At 37.0% G+C, this 26,269-nt stretch overlaps 1 protein-coding gene across 1 annotated transcript in view; it reads right to left on the reverse strand.

Moving 5' to 3' along the window:
• PDZD8 (PDZ domain containing 8) overlaps positions 1-26,269 on the reverse strand; it is a 107,042-nt gene that overhangs the window by 47,763 nt on the left and 33,010 nt on the right. Inside the window, exon 2 of the mRNA XM_032281775.1 lies at positions 20,330-20,452. Within this exon, the coding sequence (XP_032137666.1) occupies positions 20,330-20,452 (123 nt within the window). The remainder of the gene's footprint in view (positions 1-20,329; positions 20,453-26,269) is intronic.

Raw genomic sequence — 26,269 nt, forward strand, 5'->3', positions numbered from 1 at the left:
CTACAGGTTAAAGACCTCAAGCAAATCATGTCCATACTCCACAAACTAGAGTCACAAACAAAAGCCTGAATAAACTCATGGTGAAAAATCAAACCAAAACAAAAACAAACCTCTAAAATTCTAAGTTCTAGACAATTCTTAAAGAATCTTAAAAGGAACTTTAAACTTAGTGCTTAACAACCTATTACCAAAAACACGGCAGTCCAAATACAAGGAGGATTCTTAATTATAAAACGCTAGGTTTAGGAAAAAAATGAGAATTTACATTCATTAAAGCTCTGCTGCCACCATCTGTTCAAAGAGTAAACTACCTAAGCGCCTTTACTACCATGCAGAGAAAACTGCACAAGCTAGTGTCCCCAAATTCCTGGCAGGTATTAATCTTCAGAATTCAGGAATGAGAAAGCAAAATTCTCAGAAATTCTCCCCTGTAATTGTAAGTTATTCTGTATTTTTCACAACACTTTAGAAATATTTTTAGAAAGATTAATAAAAAATTTAACAAAAATTAACTCAACATGGGTCACTGACCTGAATATAAAAGCTAAAACTACAAAACCCTTAAAGAAAACATAAAAGCAAATGTTTTTGACCTTGAACTAGGCAATGGTTTCTTAAATATAACGCCAAAAACATAAGCACCAAAAGAAAAATAGATAAATTGGACTTCAACAAAATTAAAAATTTTTTAAAAGTAAATGAAAAGACAACTCAGAATGGGAGAAAATGTTTGCAAATCAAGCATTTGATAAGGGCCTAGTATTCAGAAAAAAATATGAATTCTTACAGCTCAACAATAAAAAGACAAATACTGCAATTTAAAAATGGGCAAGGAATTTGAATAGGCACATCTCCAAAGATGCACAAATGGTCAACAAGCACATGAAAAGATACTCAACATCATTAGCCACTGAAGCAGCACAAATCAAAATGATTTTATACCCATTAGATTGACTATAATAAAAGAGACAATAACAAGTATTGGTGAGGAGATAGAGAAACTAGAATCCTCATATATCGCTGATGGGAATGTAAAGTGGTACAGCTACGTTAGAAAACAATTTGGCAGTTACCTAAAAAGTTAACACAGAGGCCGGGCGCGGTGGCTCAAGCCTGTAATCCCAGCACTTTGGGAGGCCGAGGCGGGTGGATCACAAGGTCAAGAGATCGAGACCATCCTGGTCAACACGGTGAAACCCCGTCTCTACTAAAAATGCAAAAAATTAGCTGGGCATGGTGGCGCGTGCCTGTAATCCCAGCTACTCAGGAGGCTGAGGCAGGAGAATTGCCTGAACCCAGGAGGCGGAGGTTGCGGTGAGCCGAGATCGCGCCATTGCACTCCAGCCTGGGTAACAAGAGCAAAACTCCGTCTCAAAAAAAAAAAAAAAAAAAAGTTAACACAGAATTTAACACATAGTTCAGTAATTCCACTCCTGGGTAGGTAAGCAAGAGAAATGAAAGCATACATTCACACAACATGCACACAAATGTTCACAGCTGCATTATTCATACATAATGGCCAAAAAGTGGAAACGAGCCAAATGTCCATCAAATGATGAGTGGGATAGTGTCATATCCATATAATGAAATATTATTTGGCAATAAATGAAAGGAAGTCCTAATACATGCTACATACACTATGAATGAACCTTGAAAAAATTCTAAGTGAAATAAGCCAGCCACAAAAGACTGCATATTGTAGATTCTATTCACATAAAATATCTTGAATAGGCAAATTTAAACAGGTAGTTATTTAGGGTTATGGGAGGAGTACTAGAGGAAAATGGGGATTACTGGTAATAGATACGGGGCTTCTTTGAGGGGGATGAAAATATTCTAAAATTAAACTCTGACAGTGGTTATAAAACCCTGTAAATATATTAAAAAACAGTGATTTGTATACTTTAAATGGATGAATTGCATGATGTATCAATTATATCTCAACAAAACAATTTAAAGAAAAAAATGAGGGATCGTAACAATAAATAATAATCATTTTTCTGTGATACAGTTCTGTTCAAAGTTTCAAAGAATTGTTTTAAAAAAGATGTAATAATAAATGCTTAGTTTATTGTGGTTATAAATCAATATATTGTGACAAGATTATAAACTTCAATAAAATGTAAAACTGCTCTTTATTTGATACAGATATTTGATAACAGAAAACATTAAAAGAGCACCTTGAAACCAAATAAATTCAAAAAATCATTAATTGTGAAAAATAACCACACATATTTGTTAATAACATTCTTTGCTAAAAATTTAAAGCATACAAAGCATTATTTGACCTATTCAAAGTCTTGATCTTTGTTTTGTGACAAATATCCCAGAAAATGTTTTTGTTTTGCATTGTTATTGATTGGTCCAATTGTAATGATTATTTCCAAAAACCTCTCCAGGTTGGGTGCACCGAATAAAAATTATGGAAGGCTATTGTTTGTACTGAGCTCCTTGCACTACATCCTAGTAAGAACAGACCAAATAAGGAGATAAATCCCCAAACAGACCAGTTTTCCCCAAAAGCAGGAGTCATCATAACAATAAAGTCCCCTTTACTTTAACTTTTACAAAAAAGTAATCTGAAGTTACCTTATGTTACCTAATTTCTCCCCTATTGTTCTGTTTGTTTCCACCTTATAAAACTCACGGTTCTGTCATTACCCAATAGGAGCTTTTATTCTATTTTGTTAGATTGGAGGCTGTCCTGATTCAGAATTGCAAATAAAAGCCAATCAGATTTAGAACTAAATTTGTTGTAGTTTTGTCTTTTGACAGTTCTGGCGGCCATATGAAGGGACATAAAGGAGATTTCTGATGATCCATGACCCAGAGACCTCTTGAGGAACACAGAAAAGGTGCTGCTGAGCCCCCTTTTGAGTCTTCTGTCTTCCTCAGGAAACCCTGAAAATGGTTAAGTTCCTCTGAAGTCTGAAGCTTTGCTTTCTTTTGCATTGAGTTCCCTGATGTCTGTGGTTTTGGGTTAATCTGTGCTGTGAGAGGGCACTTGACTTTTGGATTTGCAGTGGCTGAGGAGCCACTGGCAAGAGCTGCAGTTTTAAAGGTTACTGACAGTGGTTAAACTAAGTGGTTATTACAGTAGGGGGCATAAACTCTAGTTTTCAAAATTTGCAGTTATGTAGGTTCTGTATTCTTCATTTTTCTTGTGCACTCAGGTAAGAGAGGCCTCAGGTGTCTGGGTCAGAGAGAAACTGGAAAATAATTGGCTAGGTTGGTCAGTGGAATGTCAGAGCCAAAGCCATAACCTGTCTGGTGGACATGGGTGAGGCACTTAAGCGCTACCCACCACTAAAAAATAAGACTACCATGAGAAGATAAGCTGGTCAGGAAATGGGACAGTTAACATTAAGTTGCCCACCAGCCACAAGAAAATGTCCATGCAATGAGGTACAATGTAGAAGCATTATAGGACTCAAACTCATGGCATCTCCTTCTTAGGTGTTTATCTTGGCTCTGGGAGAACCAAGACTCAATGTCAAAATAGGATCCTTTATTTCTGAAGAGCTGAGTACTCAGCCTCCTACCGATGCCTGACTTTCACATGTATGAGTATTAAGCCTAAAAACTGCATATACTTTAACAAGTGGCAAAATCTTATTAAAGATAATTTAGAATTATAAAGGTCATATGAAGACTGTTCCAGAACAATGCCATTCATCTAACAAGTATACTTGAATCCAAAGTCTCCCAATTAGTTAGAGAGAATGGGATTCTCTTTTTAACTGGCATTCAGAAGTAAAGAAACAACAGGATTCAAAAATAGCTGTTATAAAAAAATCATTGCAAAAAGCTAATGAAAAGCTAAAAATGCAAGATAACCCTCATATACCAAGGACAATAAGACTGACCTGACTACTGCTGCTCTTCTCTATCCTACTTTGACTGGATATTCAGTCTACTAACTCTGAACTACCTTTCTTCTCTGAAAAAGCAGTTAAATAGCTTTTTTTTTTTAAATGAAATAAAAACACCTGAAAATTCCAAAATGATCACCCAGTAAACTTATATTTCCTGGACAAAAGCACAAAGAATTTCCTAAATCCAGAAAAGAACGCCAAAATTTTTCTGAAGAATTCATGGTCTTAATTGGAACCTATGACCTGGTATTACTGACCTCTACCAATGAATACACTTTGTTGAAGGGACCCTGGGGAAGTACAAAAATGAATATAAGAGGCAGAATGGTATTCTCCTGAGAATGGTATCAGTGACCCAACAAGCCCTACCTGTGTCTACTTATGGGCAAGGCTAAGCCCCCAAAATTGCATATGACTTCCAGAAAGCCATTCCTAAAGTGTTTCTTCAATCCAAAGTATGTGGTCTATCATCCAGACCTGCATGCTAAAGAAATATGAAGCTGTTACTGATTTGAAAATTCACTTGAAAGCCCTTTTGGTAAGACATTCCAGCTTGCCCCAACTTGATGCAGGCTCATAAAAAAGAAAAAAGACAGGCCAGGCATGGTGGCTCTTTGCTATAATCCCAGAACTTTGGGAACCTGAGGAAGGCAGATCACTTGAGCCCAGGAGTTTGAGATCAGCCTGGCCAGCATGGTGAAACCCCGTGTCTACTAAAAATATAAAAATTGGTTGGACGTGGTGGCACACACCTGTAATCTCAGCCACTTAGGAGGCTGAGACGGAACTGCTAGAATGTGGGAGGCGGGGGTTGCACTGAGCCAAGATACTCCAACGTGGGCGTCTCCAAAAAAAAAAAAAAAAAAAAAAAGACAAAAGACAGGATGAGAGGCTACAGGACTAAGTTAAACTAGGAGTCACAGCAGAACATTTGAAGAGGACCTTAGAGCAAAATAAGAAACAAATGACTTCCAAATTATGGCCTTCCAATTACAGGAGCGCCACGGCAAACAACAAATTACAATGACCTTTGAGCCTGCCCTTAGGGTGCTTCTGCAATAAGGAAACCCTATGCAGCTGTTTCCAAAGAACTGTTGCCACTTACTTGTGCAAACAACCAAGACAATGGAAAAAGGACTGCCCAAAAAAATTTCTAAGGAAGTCCCTAAGAACAAGCTTCTTAATTTTCTCCTAGGCTCATCTGTGTAATTCCTTGTAAAATCCTGTAGTGAATTACTATGATTTGCCCTCTACATCTCATCTACCTGGCACACTTGAACCAGTCTAGGCTCTCCTAGAGAGTGCCTATTTTGATAAGCCTGTCAGGGTAGGGCTAGAGTTCAGTGCCACTCTTCAGAGAAATCTCAAGACCAAGTTGGAGGAAAATGCAACAAATCCAGTTTTGGCAGATATATACTTTGTTCATCCAGATGTGATTTGGAGATATTCAGATCTAAAACATAGTTCTTCTGACAAAATTGACCTCTGATAATAGGCAACATGCTCTAATATCGTTCTTGTAAAAACCTGCACTTTCTCCATGCCTTTGAGGTAAAAATTTTCTACATTGTTTTACCTAAGAATCATCCCTTCGAAGTGCAAATTTAGGGTTGCCAAGTTAATAACTGTTTAGGGGAATAGAACAGGTAACTAAAAGACTAACAGTTTACAGGGGGAAAAGAAACTATGTGGAAATTGTCAAATGAAAAATTTTGAAAGCTGTGGAATCTGCAAGAAACAAGTGATATGTGTTTTTGGTAAGAAAAGTTATAAAATGTTCTTGGAGGACTGATCTGCTAATAGGAAATAGTGAAAGATTTTTCTTTGCTTTTTAAGTAACTGGCCTAGGAAACAAAGATTTTCAGTTTCACCAAGATAATCATTAGTGCTTGACATTATCTGTTATTAGGTCTTTAATTACTCAAGTGAGTCTTCCCAATATTAAAAGAGTTAAGTTTTTGTCAACTGTATAACCTGTACTTGCCTTTAAAATCTTTTCTGATTAAATAGATAAGATCATATTTAATCAAGGTTTAAAACCTTTTGATATTTTTTACAACCTTACCAAATCAAATTCTAAATTAAGTCTCTTTGACCTTAATTTAACTTTGGAATTTTCTAGTTGGGCCCCTGAAAAGCCCAAAGGCTGTGTTTCTCACCTTGTGAAACAGAGATAACTAATTAGGCTTATGTAACGTTAAATTATATGAAAGCATTGTCAAATAATAAGTGATACTAAACATTCTTTACATTATATAAATGGGTATGTTACTGATATGAGTATTCCAAAATTTGTATGAGATTCCTAGAAATCTAATCGTTATCAGTCATAATTTTTGGTTATTATGTTAAATGTCATAATGCCATAGCAATAACCAAATTTCTTTGTCAATTGCTGATTATAATGAACTCTCATCAGATTTTTAACCACGGCCACTCTAAGTCTTGGTCATCCACAGACAGCGGTTTTGATTATTCCCTAAAAATATGTGGAGTAAGTTACAGTCCAAAATTGCTTCAAGATTAATTACAAGTATTCTGGAATACAAGTTTCTGATAACTTTAAGATCATACCATTGGCTTGGATAAGAATTTATAAAACTCTAGTGAAGAAACTGATGGCTTCATGAAACTGCTAACGAAGATCTGCCAGAACAAGAATAAACTACATGGAACTATATAAACTGATGAGAATAATTTCTTATGACTTTTTATGTGAAATATTTCTGATACTTTGGTGTTTTGTTTTCCAGATTTAAAGAAACTTTTTTTTTTTCTTTTAATCTATAGCTTACAGTAGCTTGGCAAAGTTCACTTTTGTGAGTAAAATTTGAAATCTTTACTTTTTTGTCCCATCTGATCTTTCCAGATTTTGAAAACTATTAGTGAGTATCCTTACTTTTATGGCAATATAATCATTTACATAAGCTTCTTAAGAGTCTGTTCTCCTTGTAAAAGGACACAGTGGGAAACAATGGTCATATTACCAAGGCTTTGACTAGAATCTCTATTTTCAGATATGACCAAACAACTTCAAGGAATTAAAGTTGACTTTATGGAGCCATTAACACCTCTGTCACCCCTCTCCCCTACTGCCACCATGGAAAAACTGGCCTGGTACCTAAAATACAATAGTCCAGCTGGTGGTCTTATAGGGGGTTAAAGAATGTCACTCCCTGACAGGCCCAGGAAACTCAGGATATTTTCAGGACCTCAAGAAGAGAGGAATTCACCACAATCTATTAGGTACTATAGGTGATGTTTAATGGTGAGTACTTGGTTTCGCTTCAAAGCCTTGAGAGTCTTTTAAAAGTCTTATTTGAGATTACCTATCAAAAGTTCCAGAAAAGCAAACTTTTTTTTTTCTGAGACAGAGTCTAGCTCTGTCACCCAGGTTGGAGTGCAATCTCAGCTCCCTGCAACTTCCACCTCCCAGGTTCAAGTAATTCTTGTGCCTCAGCCTCTCAAGTAGCTGGGATTAACAGGCATGTGCCACCATGTCTAGCTAATTTTTGTACTTTTAGTAGAGACGGGGTTTCATCACATTGGCCAGCTGGTCTTAAACTCCTGGCCTCAAGTGATCTGCCCGCCTCCACCTCCCAAAGTGTTGAGATTACAGGCGTCAGCCACTACACCCAGCCAAAACTATGAAAAAAAGCCACAGTATATCTGTTAGATAGTAGCCCAGTTTATTGTTTGTAAATTTTTATTATCTTCCTATAGACTGAACTGGATCCTGGATTCTTCTGGTTTCTTCCTCATATGGTTTGGCTCTGTTTCCCCACCCAAATCTCACGTGGAACTGTAATCCCCATAATCCCCATGTGTCAAGGGTGGGACCAGGTGGAGGTAATTGGATCATGGGTGCAGTTTCCCCCATGCTATTCTTGTGATAGTGAGTCTCACAAGATGTAATGGTTTTACAAGTATCTGGCATTTTCCCTGCTCACACTGAATCTCTCCTTGTTGCCTTGTGAAGAAGTTGCCTGCTTCTTCTTCCCCTTCCGCCATGATTGTAAGTTTCCTGAGGTCTTCCCAACCATGCAGAACAATGAGTCAATTAAACCTCTTTTCTTTATATATTACCCAGTCTTGGGTATTTCTTTATAGCAGCATGAGAACAGACTAATATACCTCCAATATCTGGCTCCATACAACTCTATAACTAAGAATAATAACTGCTCTGTTCTTTAATCCCTATAAGGTGAAGCTGGACAAATCAATATTGTTCAAGAGACAAGTTACAGGCCTAATGTGTGGGCCACACACAGTTTAGCAAATAACCCTATGCCATAACTAGAGACATTTAAAAAAGGGAACCAGGACAAGAGGTTGACAGCATTGTGCTGTCTTTATGCTGTAGACAACTTTTCCCAAGACTTTGGAACAAGCCTCCTCATCATAATAAGAGTCTTGCCTCTCTTAATGCCTTGCTTAAGTCTACCATTTTTGCTTTGCAGGATAATGCTGTAATCAAAATTTCATGATCAACAGCTTCTGTCGGTAACTTGATGAGGTGCTGGATTTGTCATGTCAAACTCAAATCTTTACATGACCTAAGAGATCCTTTAGTATACCTAGTGGTTAACTTTAACATCTCTAACATAACTGTTTGTTCAAATTGAACTACTGATCCCTTGTATAGGGCTGGACTTCCAGAACCACTTGTTCTCACTCCTTGTTTTAAATGAGCACAGTCATAGGAAGCTGGATAATAGAATTTCTACCTACTAGCTGAACAGGAAAGAATCTGTGCAATTGCAGACTTCTTGTTACACAGGAATAAATACATCTGGTATTATAGAGACTCAGGTACAAAAAAATTAACAAAAGGCTACTTGGTTAAAATGGGTAGACTTCTAATACAGCTCATTCATTGATCTATCTGATTTGACTGGTTTGGCCCATGGGGATCCTGTTTAGGGAACATGCTCTAAACTCTTTATACTATCCTTCTGATAGTAGTAGTCTCCCTATGCACTGTATTCTCTCAAATGCTTTGAATGTTTATATGCAAATGGTCCCTCTCGGCTGGAACAACAAAAATTAAAAGAAATGAATGACCATGAAGACACTGTAATGTATGAATGGCATGTGGAGACTGGAAATGCAGAATGACAGAAACTGAAAGTAGCACTAATGCCCTAAGTTTTGGTCACACTCTCACCTAGGGGTACTAAAGGATCTCACCTAGGTGAGAGTATGTCAAACAAAAATTATGGTAGGGGAATGTCAAACAAAAATTATGGGAAGCCGTTGTTTTGGACTAAGCTTCTGCATTAGGCCCTAACAAAACAGACCAAACCAAAATAGAATCATTAATGTTAAATGCCATATAAGCAAATAGATCCAAACAGACTAGTTTTTCCTGAAAACAGATGAGTCCAGTCTACCTGAGTTAGCATAAGTCAGTCTCCTGTGCGTTAACCTTTACCAAGAAGTAACTTATGTTAACCAACAAGGTTTTTCTCCTATTGTTCTGTTTTCTTCTTTCCACCTTACCAAACCTACTGTTCTTTCTGCCATTGCCCAGTGGGAGTTTTCATTCTATTTGCAGAACAGAGGCTATCCTGATTCATGAATCATGAATAAAAGCCAATTTGAGCTATAATTAAATGTCATAATTGTCTTTTGACAGGTGTTAGGGTACCTGTTGCTTCATGTAAGTTTACTTTTTTCCATGATAAAAATATTTTGTCCAGTTATTCTGAATTTGGTTTTGCCTTTGAAATGGATATGGCTTTTACTAATTCTGATTTTAGATGAATTTTTGATTCTATGTCACAGAATTATACAGCATTCATATCTCCTCTTCACATTTCCTTTGTTGAAGTATATATAAAGAACTGTAGCCTATAGTAGATATTCAAATACTGGAAAACACCAGCACATTATTACCACTCTAATAAAACAGTATTAGTGTCTTCTATAAAGCCTAGCTTCACTACACAGAAACATCTGTCAAATCTGCCAATTTAATGATTTGTTTTGCTCCAAACCTTATTTCTTTGGGAAAAAAAAAAAAGGGATTATTTCTTAGGATTTACAGAAAGTATAATATGTACACAAACTTATTTATTTTGTTTGCAAGAATGACTCCCATAACCAAAGTTATACTCCAGACGAACTATTCAGAATGTGACTGTTTTTCTCCTGCAAGTTCCAGATTTGATTTCTGGAACCTAATTCCCTATGTCAGTGCTTCTTGTGCCTGCTTTTGACCTGCCATCAATGGATTCCTTCCACCAGCAGTGACTCTATGTTAACTATCAAGCTTTAATTCTCAGAAGAATTATATAATATTCGTCCCTCACCCACATTTTCCTGATTTCTTGATTAAGATCTCTTTCTTTCTTTCTTTTTTTTTTTTTTTGGAAATAGGGTCTTGCTCTGTTGCCCAGGCTAGAGTGCAGCATTGTGATCATGACTCACTGCTGCCTTGACTTTCCAGACTTAAGCAGTCCTCTCACCTCAGCCTCTGGAATAGCTAGGACTACAGGCACGAGCTACCATGCCCAGCTAATTTTTTTTCTTTTCTTTTTTTTTTTTTTTTTTGTAGAGAGAAGGTCTCACTATGTTGCCTCAACTCTCTACCAAAAAGCAACTTAACCAATCAGTTTTTTTTCCCTATTGTTCTGTTTCCTTGTTTCCACCTTACCAAACCCACTGCACTGCCATTGCCCAGTGGGAGTTGTCATTCTATTTGCAGAACAGAAGCTGTCTTAATTTATGAATCATGAATAAAAGCCAATTAGAGCTATAATTAAATACAGTCTTCCTTTCTCAGCCTCCCAAACTGTTGGGATTATAAGCGTGGGCCACAGCACCAGGCCTTGACTGGTACCTCCTTTTGACATTTGAAAAACATGGAAATTTCTGAAGAAATGTCAGAAAGGAGTTCCCACTGGAAAGAGGAGTACCAGCCAGTTAGGTGAATATAGAAGACACCTGCTTTAGCTTAAGATGAACTATAATGTCTACATTTAAACAACAGGATCAATTTTCATTTCACATTTCTTACAGTTCAATCTTAAACAAAGACAGGCTTTCCATTCAAATTATATACTGACCAGAAGCAAGTGGTAACAATCACTGGCTAATAAATATTTTGCATAAATATAAACAACATGTGTTAAATAAGCAAGAAATGAGAAAAAAAAATTTCTACTATTACTGCTTCCAAAAGGAAGCAAAACAAAAAAGCAAAACAAATTGCATTTTATCTCCACTAAATTTCCCTCTATCTCCTGAAAGAGCTATTACCTCTGTGAAATTTCTTAACAAGTTCAAAGTATTCTTTTAAAGGTAAAGGTACATTTAAAATACACCAAAGTGGTGTATTTTAGAGATGGATTAAACACAAATATACTACCATTAAACACAAATATACTACCTAGAAACATGTTAATATTGTTTACATGATTAACCCATTTATGCTGGAGGTGGCAAATTATTTTTGTGAAAAATCAGACCTTGGCAATGACCTTGAGCAGTAGGATATAAACAACTCCCAGAAGCTTAGCATTCCAATAATGGAACACTGGGCATAAATGGATTAAAGATCAAGCCACTGAAAAAAGGAAAGTTAATTCCCAATGTTCCCACTATAAGAAAGTTATTTCTACAAAGAAAAGTACAAACAGCCAGGTGCGGTGGCTCATGCCTGTAATCCCAGCACTTTGAGAGGCCAAGGTAGGTGGTATAATATATTGGGACCAGGAATTCAAGAGGAGCCTGGGCAACATGGCAAAACGCCATCTCTACAAAAAATACAAAAAGTAGTTGGGCGTGGTGGTGCATGCCTGTAGTCCTAGCTACTGGTGGGAGGACTGCTTGAGCCTGGCAGGTAGAGGTTGCAGTGAGGCATGATTGAGACACTACACTACAACCTGGGTGACAGAATGAGATCCTGTCTCAAGGAAGGAGGGAGGGAAGGAGATAGAAGGGAGAAAGGAAAAGAGGAATGGAGGGAGAGAAAAAAAAACAAAAATCTGTTTGTTTTTTTTTCAGAGGGAGTCTTGTTCTGTTGCCCAGGCTGGAGTGCAGTGGTACAATCTCTGCTCACTGCAACCTCTGCCTCCTGGGTTCAAGCAATTCTCCTGCCTCTGCCTCTCAAGTAGTTGGGATTAGAGGCACACACTGCCATGCCCGGCTAATTTTTTATCTTTTAGTAGAGACAGGGTTTCACCATGTTGCCCAGGCTGGTCACAAACTCCTGAGCTCAGGCAATCTGCCTGCCTTGGCCTCCCAAAGTGCCGGGATTACAGGTGTGAGCCACTGTGCCTGGCCAAATGTGTTTTTTCCCCACTTTGGTGATTAAACTTAACTGGAAAGGAAAACCCTGCACCTGAAGGGGGTCAAATACCACTTTACCTGTTGTTAAAAGAATCAGGCTTGGCTGACCTTTTATACATGCTTGCCTCCTCACTCTATTCCCCACCGCCCCTCTCAGGGCAGAACTCAATTTTCCGGGCTCTGACGGACCTCCAAATCTAATCTACAGTCCTCATTTCCCCCTGGTACGTCTAAAACCCCAAAAGTTTGCAGAACACTCCCACGGGAATCTAACCATGCCTTACTACTTAAGATATGTAAAATCAAATTCATCTGCCTTTGAAACAAGTACCTCTATTTCCCTCTCTAGTCCTGGAAGGCAACTGTGTTTTGTTCTTCCTATCTACAGCATGCAGAAAATAATCAGTACTTGCAAACCAAATCAATGTCAATGGATACATAACTCTCCTACACTCAAATCCTTATGAGTTCCTTTGCGCCTCCCCTGCCTATTAACTCATCCATATATTCATTTACTCACTAAACCCTGTCCTAGTTATCCCGGGTGTCCTTTCCTTCCTGTTCCTATTAACACATATCTATGAGGCATTTACCTCCTCACTTTTAAACCATAACACCTCTTAAATTTGTCTCTGGGGCTTCAATATTTATATATACAATCTACTCCATGAATAAGCAGATTTTTCTTAATATCAACTTCAATAACTTTTCTCTGATTAAAGGATCACTATTGTAACTTCTTTTGCCAGCAAATTTGGCCCTGAGACATCTACACTTCATTCAGACAGGTCCTGGAAAATACAATTCTAATTCTCTTATCTTATGGCTCTTACCCATGTATCTTATCCATGAAGTTTACCATGGTAGTCTCAATTCAAAATACTTTCTCCTTGTATTAAGTTTCTATACTACCTATCATCTAAGCCTCAATTCAAATTAGCCTCATATATTTAGTTGACTTATTTATGCATTTGTTTTTGTCTGTTAGCCCTAACTACATTTTAAGTTTCTAGAGGGCAGACATTGAGCTCCACATTTTTTGTATTCATCATAGTACTTAGACAAAATGCATTCATTATTGATGTTAGAACGATCAGTGGTAGTGTGATAGAAATCGTAGTGGTGGTGGTAGTGGCAGTAATAGTTGAAGCAGCTAACGTTACTGTAGGGACAATTCTAAGAGCTTTACATTTATTATCTCATTTAATTTTCATGATTACTGTAGGAAATAAGTATTACCCCTAATTTACACATTAGAAAACTGAACACAGTGAGGTTGGGTAACATGACAGACATTACACAGCTAATAAACAAAATATCTGGACTACCTAAGTTGAGACAATTGAGTTGAAAAAATTTTGACCGAAAAAGAAAATAAAGGCAGTTGTCTTTTGGTTAAAATAATAAATGCTATCTGCAAATAAAATACATTAAAAGCTCTGATTAACAGTTATGGCATAACAGTGCAAAGAGAAAAAAAAATCCAAAGACACAATCTTATTTTCTGACAACAGTTCATTTTTGCTGAAGATATTTTATGAGTAAGTACAAATCAATAAGGCATTGAAAACATTTTGGAGTATGGCATTTTTAAAAAGAGCACCAGTGTTATGTCAACAGTGTTCCTAGTTTTCTTAACTTCTTTTACAATTCAGACATCAGAAGAATTAAAACAGCTATGTTTTGTAGTATGAAACAGTACTAGAGGTATACAAATTACAAAAGAAACAAGGCTATTTTCCAGAATCACAACTTTAAAGAAAAGGAGATAAGGAAGAAAAGAGAACCTACATAAACATAGGAGAGAAAAATTTCAATTTTGGAATCGTTTGAAAAGTCTGCATTTAGTCAAAAGCAACCTAATTATAGGGAAGATTCTTTATATCAGAGGGAAATTTATAAAAACTAATGGAAAACATCATTCAACTTTTATTTAACTGCATAGAGAATGTTAAGTAATTAATGCAAACACGGTCTCAAGATCTTTACAGGAATTTGATTCATCTGGTAGAGTTATGTCTAAATTTACACAGAATTACATAGGTTTAAAGACCTCAAGGAATATTCAGCAACAATTCCAAGTAATTTCTTCTATTTTTCAAAAGCATTCATTTTGAGTGCAACTTTTCCTTTATACAAATTTAAATGTCTCATGTTTGAGCTAATTTCCTCTTATCGCTCCCTCCAAGAAAAAAAAACAGAACTTCAGCCTCCAACGAAAAAATACTTCATTATTATACACATTTCTGTATCCCTTGATCTTCCTGAAAAGGTAATTTATTTTTAAAAATAATGCCCTGCCCTAAAAAATGTTAAAATTTTCCAAAACCTACACTTTTAATATAAAAGTTTTCAGAACTAAAATAATTTTTATTCTGTAAGATTTGTTTTGAGACGGAGTTTTGCTCTTGTTGCCCAGGCTGGGGTACAATGGTGCGATCTTGACTCACCGAAGCCTCCGTCTCCCAGGTTCAAGCTATTCTCCTGCCTCAGCCTCTGGAGTAGCCGGGATTACAGGCATGTGCCACCATGTCCAGCTAATTTTTGTATTTTTAGTAGAGATGGGGTTTCTCCATGTTGGTCAGGCTGGTCTCGAACTCCTGACCTTAGGTGATATGCCCGCCTTGGCCTCCCAAAGTGCTGGGATTACAGGTGTGAGTCACCGTTCTCAGTTTCTGTGAGTTTTTTTTAAAAAGGATATGGGCCAGGCGGGTTGGCTTATGCCTGTAATACCAGCGCTTTGGGAAGCCAAAGTGGGTGGATCACTTGAGGTCAGGAGTTCAAGACCAGCCTGGCCAACATGGTGAAATCCCATCTCTACTAAAAATACAAAAATAAGATAATAGAAAGGCTGAGGGACTCTGGAGTTAGACAAAACTAGATTCAAATTCCAGTGGTACTGAGCAAGTAACTTGTGGATCTCAGTTCTTCATCTATAAAATAGATACAATAATTCTAATCTTGTAAAGATGCTCTGAGAACTGGAAATAATAAATGCACTAAAGTGCCTATATATTGTAGACAATAAATAAATACAACTAATAATAAAATTATTTGTGTAGAGTCATGCCCCAAATATCTTCAGATTTAGCTAGATATTTTCCTTAAAAAATGTCAAAACACTAAAATAAATGCAGATAATATAAGAAGTACCCACATACCAACTACTCAGGCAAAAAAGCAAATGTTATTATTTAGCCTCATTTGTTTCAGAAGGATTTTAAGTTATACTCAAGCCAAAATAACCAAATAAATTTAATCAAACTCAATGCTAAAATAAACGGGATTCATAAACAAATGCAAACTGGAAATATTTTGAAGTTATAACTCCTAAAAAAGCTCCTCCTGTAAATGAATTTCAAAATTTCATAATATTAACAGCCTTCCTTCCCTACAGAACTGAACATTTCACTTTAAAATATGAACATAATGCTATTTAAAGGATTAATTCCTTATTTCTCCCTTCTGTCAAACTTCTACCTTGAAAATGCTTTGCCTAAAATGTAAAACAAGACCAGGTGACAGCACTAAAAAATAATTTAACACATAATTAAATGATTTCCTTTGCCTTAAAAGATCAAAATAAAACTATGTATTCCTGGTTCTAGAAGGATGTCAAGAGCAGTGGCATAGTTTTGAGTTTCCCTAAACCCCTCCCTCCAAAAAGGACAAAAAGCAATGAGGAAAACAAATGCAAAATTTATCAACATGTACAACAAAATGAGGTGGCCAGTACTTTAACTAACAGTAGTGCAGTAGTCACTCAAATTCTTCCACAGATTGTAATTATAAAAATTGGATAAAAAGAATTTTAAAATAACATTTAAAGACAATGAAAACCGTCCAAACACAGACAGAAGCCTGCTTGGAGATTAAGATTTCAATTGTCAAAAAATTACAGCCATAGGTCGGGCACAGTAGTTTATGCCTGTAATCCCAGCACTTTGGGAGGTTGAGGTGGGTGGACTGCTTGAGCCCAGGAGTTTGAGACTAGCCTAGGCAACAGGAAGAAACCCTGTCTCTTTACTAAAAATACAAAAAATTAGCCAGGTGTTGGTGGCACATGCCTGTAGTCCCAGCTTCTTGGGAGGCTGAGGCAGGAGGATTACTTGAGCCCAGGAGGTCAAGGCTGTGGTGAGACATGATCATGTAACTGCACTCCAGCCTGGGTGACAGAGCAAGTCCGTGTCTCAAAACAAAACAAAACAAAACCTCTAATATGCTCAGATGTTGGATTTAGCAGATTGAGACTTCCATTCATCAATTATATATATACACGTATATTGTTCAAAAAACTGACAGAACAAATGTTCAAAGAATTAAAGAAAAACATAATGAGTAAACAGATAGGAAATATCAACATAGAAATGAGAACTATACAAAACAGAAATTCTAGAGCCAAAAAGTATAATAATTGAGATAAAAAATTCACTAGATGAGCTCAACAGAAAACTGGAGATAGCAGAAGACTCAGTGAACTTGAAAACAGATCATGTGTAATTACTCAATCCAAAGTATACAGAGAAAAACAATTTAAAGAAACAAACAAGCAAGCAAACAAACCAAACCTCAGGACCTATAGGAAAATGAAACAGCCCAACATAATGGTAATTTAGAATAAGAGAGGTATAAAAAAAGGCCAAAATAATTGAAAAAAAAATAATGGCCCAGACTCCCAAATTTGGTAGTAAACATTAATTCACACATCCAAGAAGCTAACTGAAATGGAAGCAGGAAAAAATACAAATAAATCTCCCCTAGGCATAATAAAAGTGCTGAAAGCCAAAGATAAAGTAAAAGATTGGAAAGCAGCCAGAGAAAAACAACATGTTATATATGGAGGAGGAATATGGTAAGTCGCTGACTTCTCATCAGAATATCAGAACATAGACAAAGTGCTGAAGGAACAGATGTAAAAAAAAATTTCCAGGTAAGCAAAAAATGACATAATTTGTTGCCAGCAGACCTACATAGCAAGAAGTGCTACAGGAAGTTCTGCAGGGTAAAGGGAAGGAATACCAGATGACAATTTTGATACAAAAGAAGAAATAAAAGGGCAACAGAAACAGTAAATACACAGTAAACGTAAAAACAACCCACCACTACCAAAGTTTGTTCTTCTTTTAATTTCTTTAAAAGATAGATAACAGTTTAAGGCAAAATAACACCACTGACGGTTTAATAACCTATATACCATCTGTATATCTTTTTGTACAGTTCTGGATTTGGGGAAGCATATTTAAAAGTAAAAATCAATAAGGATAAAGAAAAGTCGAGTGGGGGAGACTAAAACTGAAAGCAATCTGAAATAAATAAACCCAACTATATTTTAAATGAACATCATAATCACACCAAAGAGGAAAAATGAATCTAACTAATTTAAGAACACAGTACGTGACCCTGCATTCCCTTAATCTTGGTCAGGGAGTATTACAAATGAATCCTAAACTCTAATGACCTTAATTAGAATCTCCTTCTACTACAATAAGTACAAGTGAGCCTAAATGTACTACTCTGGAGTATAGTACTCTCACACAACAAAACTTTATAGCACTTGCCTTCACTGACTATAATCTTATTTGTTTTTTAAAATTGTAACTGGTTGATAAAATCAGCTGCCAAAAAAGTATCCACTACATTATTCAATGTCTTTTCATAAAGATCTATGAAAAATCCCTCTTAGAATTTGGTGCCAAAATTTTTCTCCTAAATAATATGTACAATTTATCACAAAATAAGACCTAAGTATATGTGAAGTGATGCATATGTTAATTAGCTTGATTTAGCCATTCCACAATGTATACATATTTAAGTTTTTAAAACAAATTTAATTGTTTAAGAAATGAAAGAGCTAACTAATACATCAGATTTCCTTTGCTGCCTTAGCTGCCAGAAAACTGATCTCCCTTCCATGTTTTTGATCTAATATATCTTTCACTTAACTACACGTGGGTACATGTTTTCTTTGCAAAATACCTCAAATATCTCCTATCTTTATTTTATTGGAATAAAAGTGCTTAGTTTACAGAACTATGTCCTCTTTAGTTTGAATGAAGTTTATATGAAGTAATAAATAGAAGATAGACTATATATTTTAAAATAATCATCTTAACAATACAATTGCAACACGAATGTGAAATAATTTCAACTAGTAGTAGTACTACAAACAACTACTGAATTCACCTGCGGTAAAAAAACAAAAGCAAAAACAAAAAAACCGCGTTCATCAACTCAAAAAAACATGCAATTGTTCAGAATGGCTGCTTTTAAATAAATACTTGACAAAAGCAAAATATGAAAAACAATTTTTACAATACTGCCTTTAAAATTTTGTATATGAATTTCATAATTTTTATGTGCTGTGAAATATTCTATTAGCAAGAACACAAATGTATTCAATATAAAATATAACCTCTATACTCAATTACTTAATTGTATTATAGGTTAGAAATTTTAAAAAAGTCACATGTACCAAGTTAAGTGGTACAAACAAGTGTCTTAAAAATGGAGCCTGAGGCTAGTACACTTATACTTGGAATGATCAGGAGAGACATTAAGGAGGTAGCTTTTGAGCCAAACCAAGAAAGGCTGGTATCATGGAGCAGAGAATAGGGCCAAGACAGCAGCAGCTAGCTAGTCAACACAATGGGCTTGGTGCTTTAAAATATTTAAGTAGGAAATGGCAGACTACAGCTCACGGTCTAAATTCAGTCCACTGACTGTTTTGTATAACTTGCTGGCTACAAATGGTTTTTATGTTTTTAAATGATTGAAAAGTATCAAAAGAATATTTCACAACACATGAAAATTATGAAATTCATATACAAAATTTTACTGGCACACAGCCACACTCATTCTGTGACTGCTTTTGTACTGCAAGGCAGAGCTGTATAGTTGCAACAGTGACCGTGTGAATCACAGCCTAAAATTTACTATCTGGCTCTTCAGAGAAAAAGACTGCCAACACCTTCCCTTGGGAAGGCCTACACAGCTGAAGCACTACGAATGAGGAGGGGCTGGGCAGAGGATAGTGAGACTGAAGCTGGAGAGCTAAGAGGAACCTGCAGGTCATGGTGAGGATTTGGGTCCACATCTTAAGAGTAATGAGGAAGCTGTTAGAGTTTTAAGTAGGAGACTGACAATTCACTTGGCATTTTGAAAAGATCATTCTGGTTGTTATATTGGGGACCAGAGGACAAGGAGATATGAAGGCTACTATAGTAAGTAGTTCAAGCAAGATATGAATATAGTTTTAACTTTGGTGCTGCCAAAGTAAAACAAGGAGACTAGGCAAGATTATTTCTGAGATCTCTTCCAGTTCTAAAATGCTAAAAAGCCACAGTGGTTGCAACTTTCCTTGGTATTTCCAATTATCACAAACAATTTGCAAAACTGTTTTGCTAGGTGACAAAGATTCTTTGCTGGGCCAAACTTTATTGAGGTTTCTCAATCTTCTGCTATGCCCATCTGTGTACTTCCTATAAATTCCAGTTTTAGCAAAGTACTCTCCTAAGTCAGTTTAGCAAGAAACCCCTATCTTTGACATCTGATTGTCCTTTACCATCCCACTTGATATCTGATCACCCAGGACTGTTTTCAGCAAGAATTCTGTTTTTAGTCAAAATCCCCTTATCCTTGATGTTTCCTCTTAGTAAGTTCCCATCCATTGATCCCATTGCTTCTTGGCTATAAATTCCCACCTGCCCATCCTGTATTCAGAGTTAAGCCCAATCTTTCCCTGATTTCAAGACCTTGCTGCAGTGGCTGCTACACTTATCATGATGGTCTTGAATAAAGACTTCCTTACTATGCTTTAACAAGTATCACTGAGTAATTTTCTCTTTAACATAGGAGTATAGTACTCTCACACAACAAAACTTTATAGCCCTTGCCTTCGCTGGCTATAATCTTATTTGTTTTTATGCATCTAAAGAGTGTCGTAATGATTATAGAATAATGTCCCTCCTCCATTAAAGCACTTTCTAAAATATGATTTATATTTGTTATAAGTTAGAAAGGACTACTTTTATGATATTAAATTTACAATTAAGAAATTACAGATAAATAATACAATTTAAATTAACACACAACACAAATACTGCTTAGCAACATTTTCACTGAACTTCCGTAACTTAGTAATGATAAAACAAAGAACATACCTGCTACATTCTAACAATGTAACTTTAAAACGGCCTTCAGTAAGTGCCCATTGTTGTATATGGATATGCTCTTCATCTTCTTCAAATCCTTGCAAGGTTTGGTATGGAAAAAACGGCTTAAACCTGACAAAAGTAAAGATAAATCTAAATGTTTGAATAATAAACACCACAGTTTAAAGCATAATAACAAAAGCCACCTGTACAAAAACACAAAACAAACACCTCATATTATGTGTGCTCTACAAAACCAAAGTTTAACACACTCCCCCATAACTAGCAGCAAATGGTGCCCATAAGTCTTGGATTTTTTTTGGTATGACCCCATTGATAAAGCAAGAGAGAATAAAGAAAAGAAAAATCGAGAGAGGCAGCAAGTAGGACATGAAGTTTAGGTATGAAGTTTAGGTGGGGTAGGAGAGACACTCTTTGTGAACCAGATGGGAAGAGTATTCCTACAGTACAAGATTAAAATTCAGAATGCATGTTCCATGGAAATAATGTACAGTCCCCTTGGTATCCATAGGGGATTGATTCCAGGACTTCCCAAGGATACCAAAATCCGAGGATGCTCAAGACTCTCACATAAAAAATGGCACAGTATTTGCATTATGCACATTCTCCCATATGCTTTGAGTCATCTCTAGATTACTTATAATACCTTATACAGTGTAAATACTATGTGAATAGCTGTTAGACTGTATTGTTCAGAGAATAATGACAAGGAAAAAAAGTCTACATGTTCAGTGCAGATGTAATTTTTAATAAATATTTTCAATCCACAGTTGTTTGAATCCATGGATGCAGAATCCATGGATGTGGAACCCATGAACACAGAGAGCCGACTGTAAGAGATAGAGTACATGATAAAGATGATTGTAATAGCAACATCAACAACGATTAACACAGCAGAGGTATTCATTAGAGATGTTAACTATTTTCCGGGCAATATGCTAGATTTACATGTATTATCTTATTTAATGCTCACAACACTGAAGGGGCAATATTATTGGCTCCTCTGTCCAGATGAAAAGAACGAAGCTTAGAAAGGTTACCAAGTTTGTTCAATTTTACAAAGTGAATGGCAAAACCAGAATTTAAGCTAGTCTGATTCCAAAGCCTAACTACATAACACTTCAGTTACCTATGAATTATTTAGGCGCTCATGTGCTCATCACTAATATCATTGTTTTTATGGACAAGTTTGTGCTGAGTTATAAACTGTAGGTTTTAAAAAACTTTTAAAGCACAACCCATATTCCTCCATTAAAGCTAAAGAAAAAGAAAATGAAAGAAAATTGGGCTTAAAGACCTGTGATTTTCAATTCACCCTATACATTGTCGCTAGCCATGATATCTGCTTGCTCAGAAAGTTTTAATGGCTTCATACTGACCACACACAGACACATGTAAAGATGGTCAGAAGTTCTTGGTTTCACATTCGAGGTCCACCACAACTGATCTTCCTTTCCTTCTTGTTTTTTTTTTTTTTGGCGACAGAGTCTTGCTCTGTCGCCCAGGCTGGAGTGCAGTGGCGCAATCTTGGTTCACTGCAACCTCCACCTCCCTGGTTCAAGTGATTCTCTTGCCTCAGCCTCCCAAGTAGCTGGGATTACAGGCACGCACCACCACACGTGGATGATTTTTGTATTTTTAGTAGAGATGGGGTTTTGCCATGTTGGCCAGGCTGGTCTCCAACTCCTGACCTCAAGTGATCTGCCCACCTCAGCCTCTCAAAGTTATGGGATTACAGGTCTGAGCCACCATGCCCAGCCCACAATCTTTCTAATCATATATTCCCTTAATATAAATCTTCCAATATAGAAAGTCACTTTATATACCCAGAAGACACTATGAATATTCCTGCCATCAGGCCTTTTGTACCAACTAGGGGTTTCCCCAGGTTCCTCAAAGCCTGTCCAAATCCTCCCCTCTTTCATATTCAGGCATACATGCTGCTTTCACTCTTTTCTATCATGCAGTCCTCTAAACTGCTGTACATTTATGCCTTAAAATGTCAAATATGAGCTACTCTCACAATTTTCTGCATCCACCACATACCTGACAGGATACTTCACACACTATCAGGATTTGAGTATGTGTTGTGCTGATTTACAAATGGTTAACACTAAAACTGAAATAAACACTTAGAAAACATCAATAGCTTACTGTGGTTTATACTGAAAGATACTAATAGAAGGGGTTAAATGCTGTTTTATGTTTTCTCAGTAAATAAGATGACAGGAAAAACTTTAAGGAAACTTTAAGTAGGGACACAGACAATGCTCAATGCTTTTATCTTGTTTCTGAATTAGTATGGAAAACATAAAGCCCCCTCAGTTTCTCCCAACTAAAATGCTAATTTGCATCTGAAGTAATTTGATTCAGACAGACTGGCACCAAATGCTTAGAGGAAAAAAAACTAGTAACTAAATTTATATCAATATAATGTTGTAGCTGAGTGCTTTTCATACAGCCCTTATGACTCCTGAAAAACATATAACTGTTACCTTATAAAAAAAATTATAATCATCATATACACTAGAAATTTTGAATTTAATAATCCAAATTAGCTAAATCATACCTGCTCTAAGAATCAAATTTTCTTGTCAAATATGAAATCAAAATTCAATTAAAAACAAATGTCTTACAGGAGTATGAGTTAAATGTTACATGGAGTAGAGTCTAATTTGGGTTTATTAATGCCCAGGGGGTTTTGCTAAGAGTGTTTGTGCACAAAAACAATTTAAAATCAGAACAATGTATTCCATTTTAAATGAATATACTAAATGGTGGGATAAAGCATAAACATGTTTGGCAAGCCAATAAATAGAATCCACACATTAACATTCTCTAAGAACATTTGGTTTTCAGAACTTTTAAGTCCAAGTCTTTAAGTATCCCAAACCCATGAAGAATCCAAGCAATGAAGCAGGCCACCTCTATCACTTTCTTTTATCTTCCTATCCCAATATGTTCTTCAAAATCCATTAGCCTTTATTTCCTATTAACCTATTAACTCAAAAATGTCATTTTTCGGCCAGGCACGGTAGCCCACGCCTGTAATCCCGGCACTTTGGGAGGCCGAGGCAGACGGATCACAAGGTCAAGAGATCTAGACCATCCTGGCCAACATGGTGAAACCCTGTCTCTACTTAAAATACAAAACTTAGTTGGGTGTAATGGCGCAAGCCTGCAGTCCCAGCTACTCGGGAGGCTGAGGCAGGAGAACCACTTGAACCTGGGAGGCGGAGGTTGCAGTGGGCTGAGATCACACCAGTGCATTCCAGCCTGACGATTCAGTAAGACTTGGTCTAAATAAAAAAAAAAAAAGTCAGTTTTCTCACTCAGGCTTCCCCCCTAAAATAACCTTAACAAACTACCTGTGTTTCCTCCCGTGGAAAACATAAAAACCCAAACTAGGAAGATCGACTTTAAGGAAGACAGTATGAGGAGCCCTGCTGACCTGCTCCCCAGTGAAACTGGTGAAAATTATTTTAAACCAACACATTTACAGCCTCTAGAAATAGTCTTAAGAGTAAACAGCAAATTTAAAAAATCTACTTAAGAAAATCTACAAAAATTTTATAAGAAAAACAAGTCTGTGGTGTTTGAATCCTCTGTTTCTCCAACAAGCTCACGGTGGCAGAGACTTCACACCAGACTTCTATTGCCAGGAACACAGGGCTCCCTCACCCGATAGCTCTCAGTTGTGGGCTTTCTCCCTGGGAGAAGGAAGACATGAAGGTTTCTCCTCCAGCCTCCTGTCACTTGTTACTTCCAGGCAAGTTCAGTCAAGAGGAGGGGGCTTCCTTCACTGACCCAGCCCCTACTCATGGAATGGAAGGTCTACCTTGGGCACAGAACACTGAGAAAATCCTGACTGTCTTTGCCCTGGTTCATGACGAGGTGGTTTCACAATGGGAAAGGCAAAAAAAGAGAACCTCAGGCTACTTCATCTCCAATCTAGCACTCAGCTCCTAGAGTTGTGATATCATCCAGAAAGAAGCCTGCCTTAGTCTTCACCCCTAGCTCCAGAAGACCTGGTTCAGATATTTTGATGAGGGGAAAAGAAGGAGAGGGAGAGGCAGGCCAGAAAACAGATTCTTCAAATCTCTTCCTAAACAAATTAATTTCATTTACAATAGTCTGTGAAGAAGCTGAAAGGCACTATCAAGAACAATGGAGGTTGTGGTGAAAGACACATGTCTTCCTTCATGGATTTAAGGAAGACATATCCTAGGCTGCAGGCTGCTAGGCACCTAGTAGAGAAACAGGAAATAAGACAGTTGGGAGGAGCCCACCTGGGGTGAGAACAAATATCAAACACTGACCTAAGAAACTATTCCTGAAGGAGGCACAATTTGATTGGAATAGTTTGTAGAACAAATTATGCTCCAGGGTGCTGTTAAAAACAATAGATACTACTATGAAGACAGTTAACACTCGGGGAGGGGAGAGTATACTGTACTAAAATAATCCAGGCAATCAACCTAAAAACAGACAAGCAAATATCAAGCTCTGGGTAAGGGAGACCACTATCCAAGGTTGCTACAATATATTATCTCCCCTGTCTGATTTCCAAGAAAAAAGTTACAAGATGTACAAAGAAACAGAAAAGTATTACCCATACAGGAAAAAAAAAAACAAAAAACAAAAAACAACACACACTGCCTGTGAAAGGAACGAGATGTTAATTTAATAGATAAAGACTGAAAAATTTGTGGAGACCAAAGTTCTTATTTATAGAGGAAGCCTTCAGGTAATAGGTTTCAGAGAGAATACGCTGTAAAACGTTTCTTATCAGACTTAAAGTCTGTGTTGATGTTAAACATGTTTGAACAGACATGATTAAAGAACTACAGGGAGGTATTACGACAATGTTACATTAAATAGAGCGTATCAATAAAGAGACAGGAATTTTACACATATATAGAGAAAAAGAAACTATAAACCAAAAATAAAATTCTAAGGTCCCCTAACCATCTGAATGGATGACCTCCTCTGCCAAGGTACTCTTAAAATTTAATCTGAAAGAATGGTTCAAGCCATGATGAGAAATGGGGAGGGCACATGCCAGACATGCCTCATTATACCCCTCCAGCATTAATAATACAGGATTTATTAAGAAGTAATTTTTAGGCAGCTAGAAAGTGTGAAAGTTCTTGGTGGAATTTTCCTTTAATAAAAAGGAGTGCGCCCCCGCCCCCACCCTCAACCATTTCCTCTCTAACAGAAACCAGCCTGAGAAGTCAGGTATAACAGGCAAACTAGGAGCTTTTATAAGTAAATGCCAGCAAGCTGTACCTGGAAGTCAGGTACATTCAATATGGTGTCTACTCTCTTCTTTTCCTTGTCTCCTGCCATCTTTTCCTAGTCATCACATTTAGGGTATCATGGCAGCCTCCAGGTAAAACCACATAGAGGAATCAGGGCTGCTGCCAGGTGAAGGCCTTGTTTGTATAATAAAAGACGAGGGTGGGAGGGCCAGTCTTTCAGGGGGCTTTGTAAATGGTACACCTGGTCAACCCAATCCCCTGAGCCCTATGTAACTCAATCACCATCCCCTCAAGCCTCTGTACAAAACCAATTGTGTTCCACCGTAAATCAGAGACCCCCTTTTGGATGACCTGCTTTCACAGCACGAGGAAGCTTTTTCTCTCTCTTCCTTTTCTATTAAACTTTCCTCTCCTAAACCCACCCCTGGTGTGTGTCCGTGTCCTGAATTGTCCTGAATTCTTTCTCCACCAAGACCAAGAACTGGGGTATATAACTCAGACAATGGAGCCATTTCATTAACATCAACACAGACCAGGGACAGGCCTCATTATACACCTCCAGTATTAACATCACGCAGACTTTAAGTCTGATAAAAAACCGTTTTACAACCTATTCTCTCTGAAGCCTACTACCTAAAGGCTTCTTCTGTAAATAAGAACTTTG

This window comes from Sapajus apella, unplaced genomic scaffold, assembly GCF_009761245.1.
Source record: "Sapajus apella isolate SASKATOON/1434 unplaced genomic scaffold, GSC_monkey_1.0 scaffold13, whole genome shotgun sequence".
Classification (NCBI taxonomy): domain Eukaryota; kingdom Metazoa; phylum Chordata; class Mammalia; order Primates; family Cebidae; genus Sapajus; species Sapajus apella.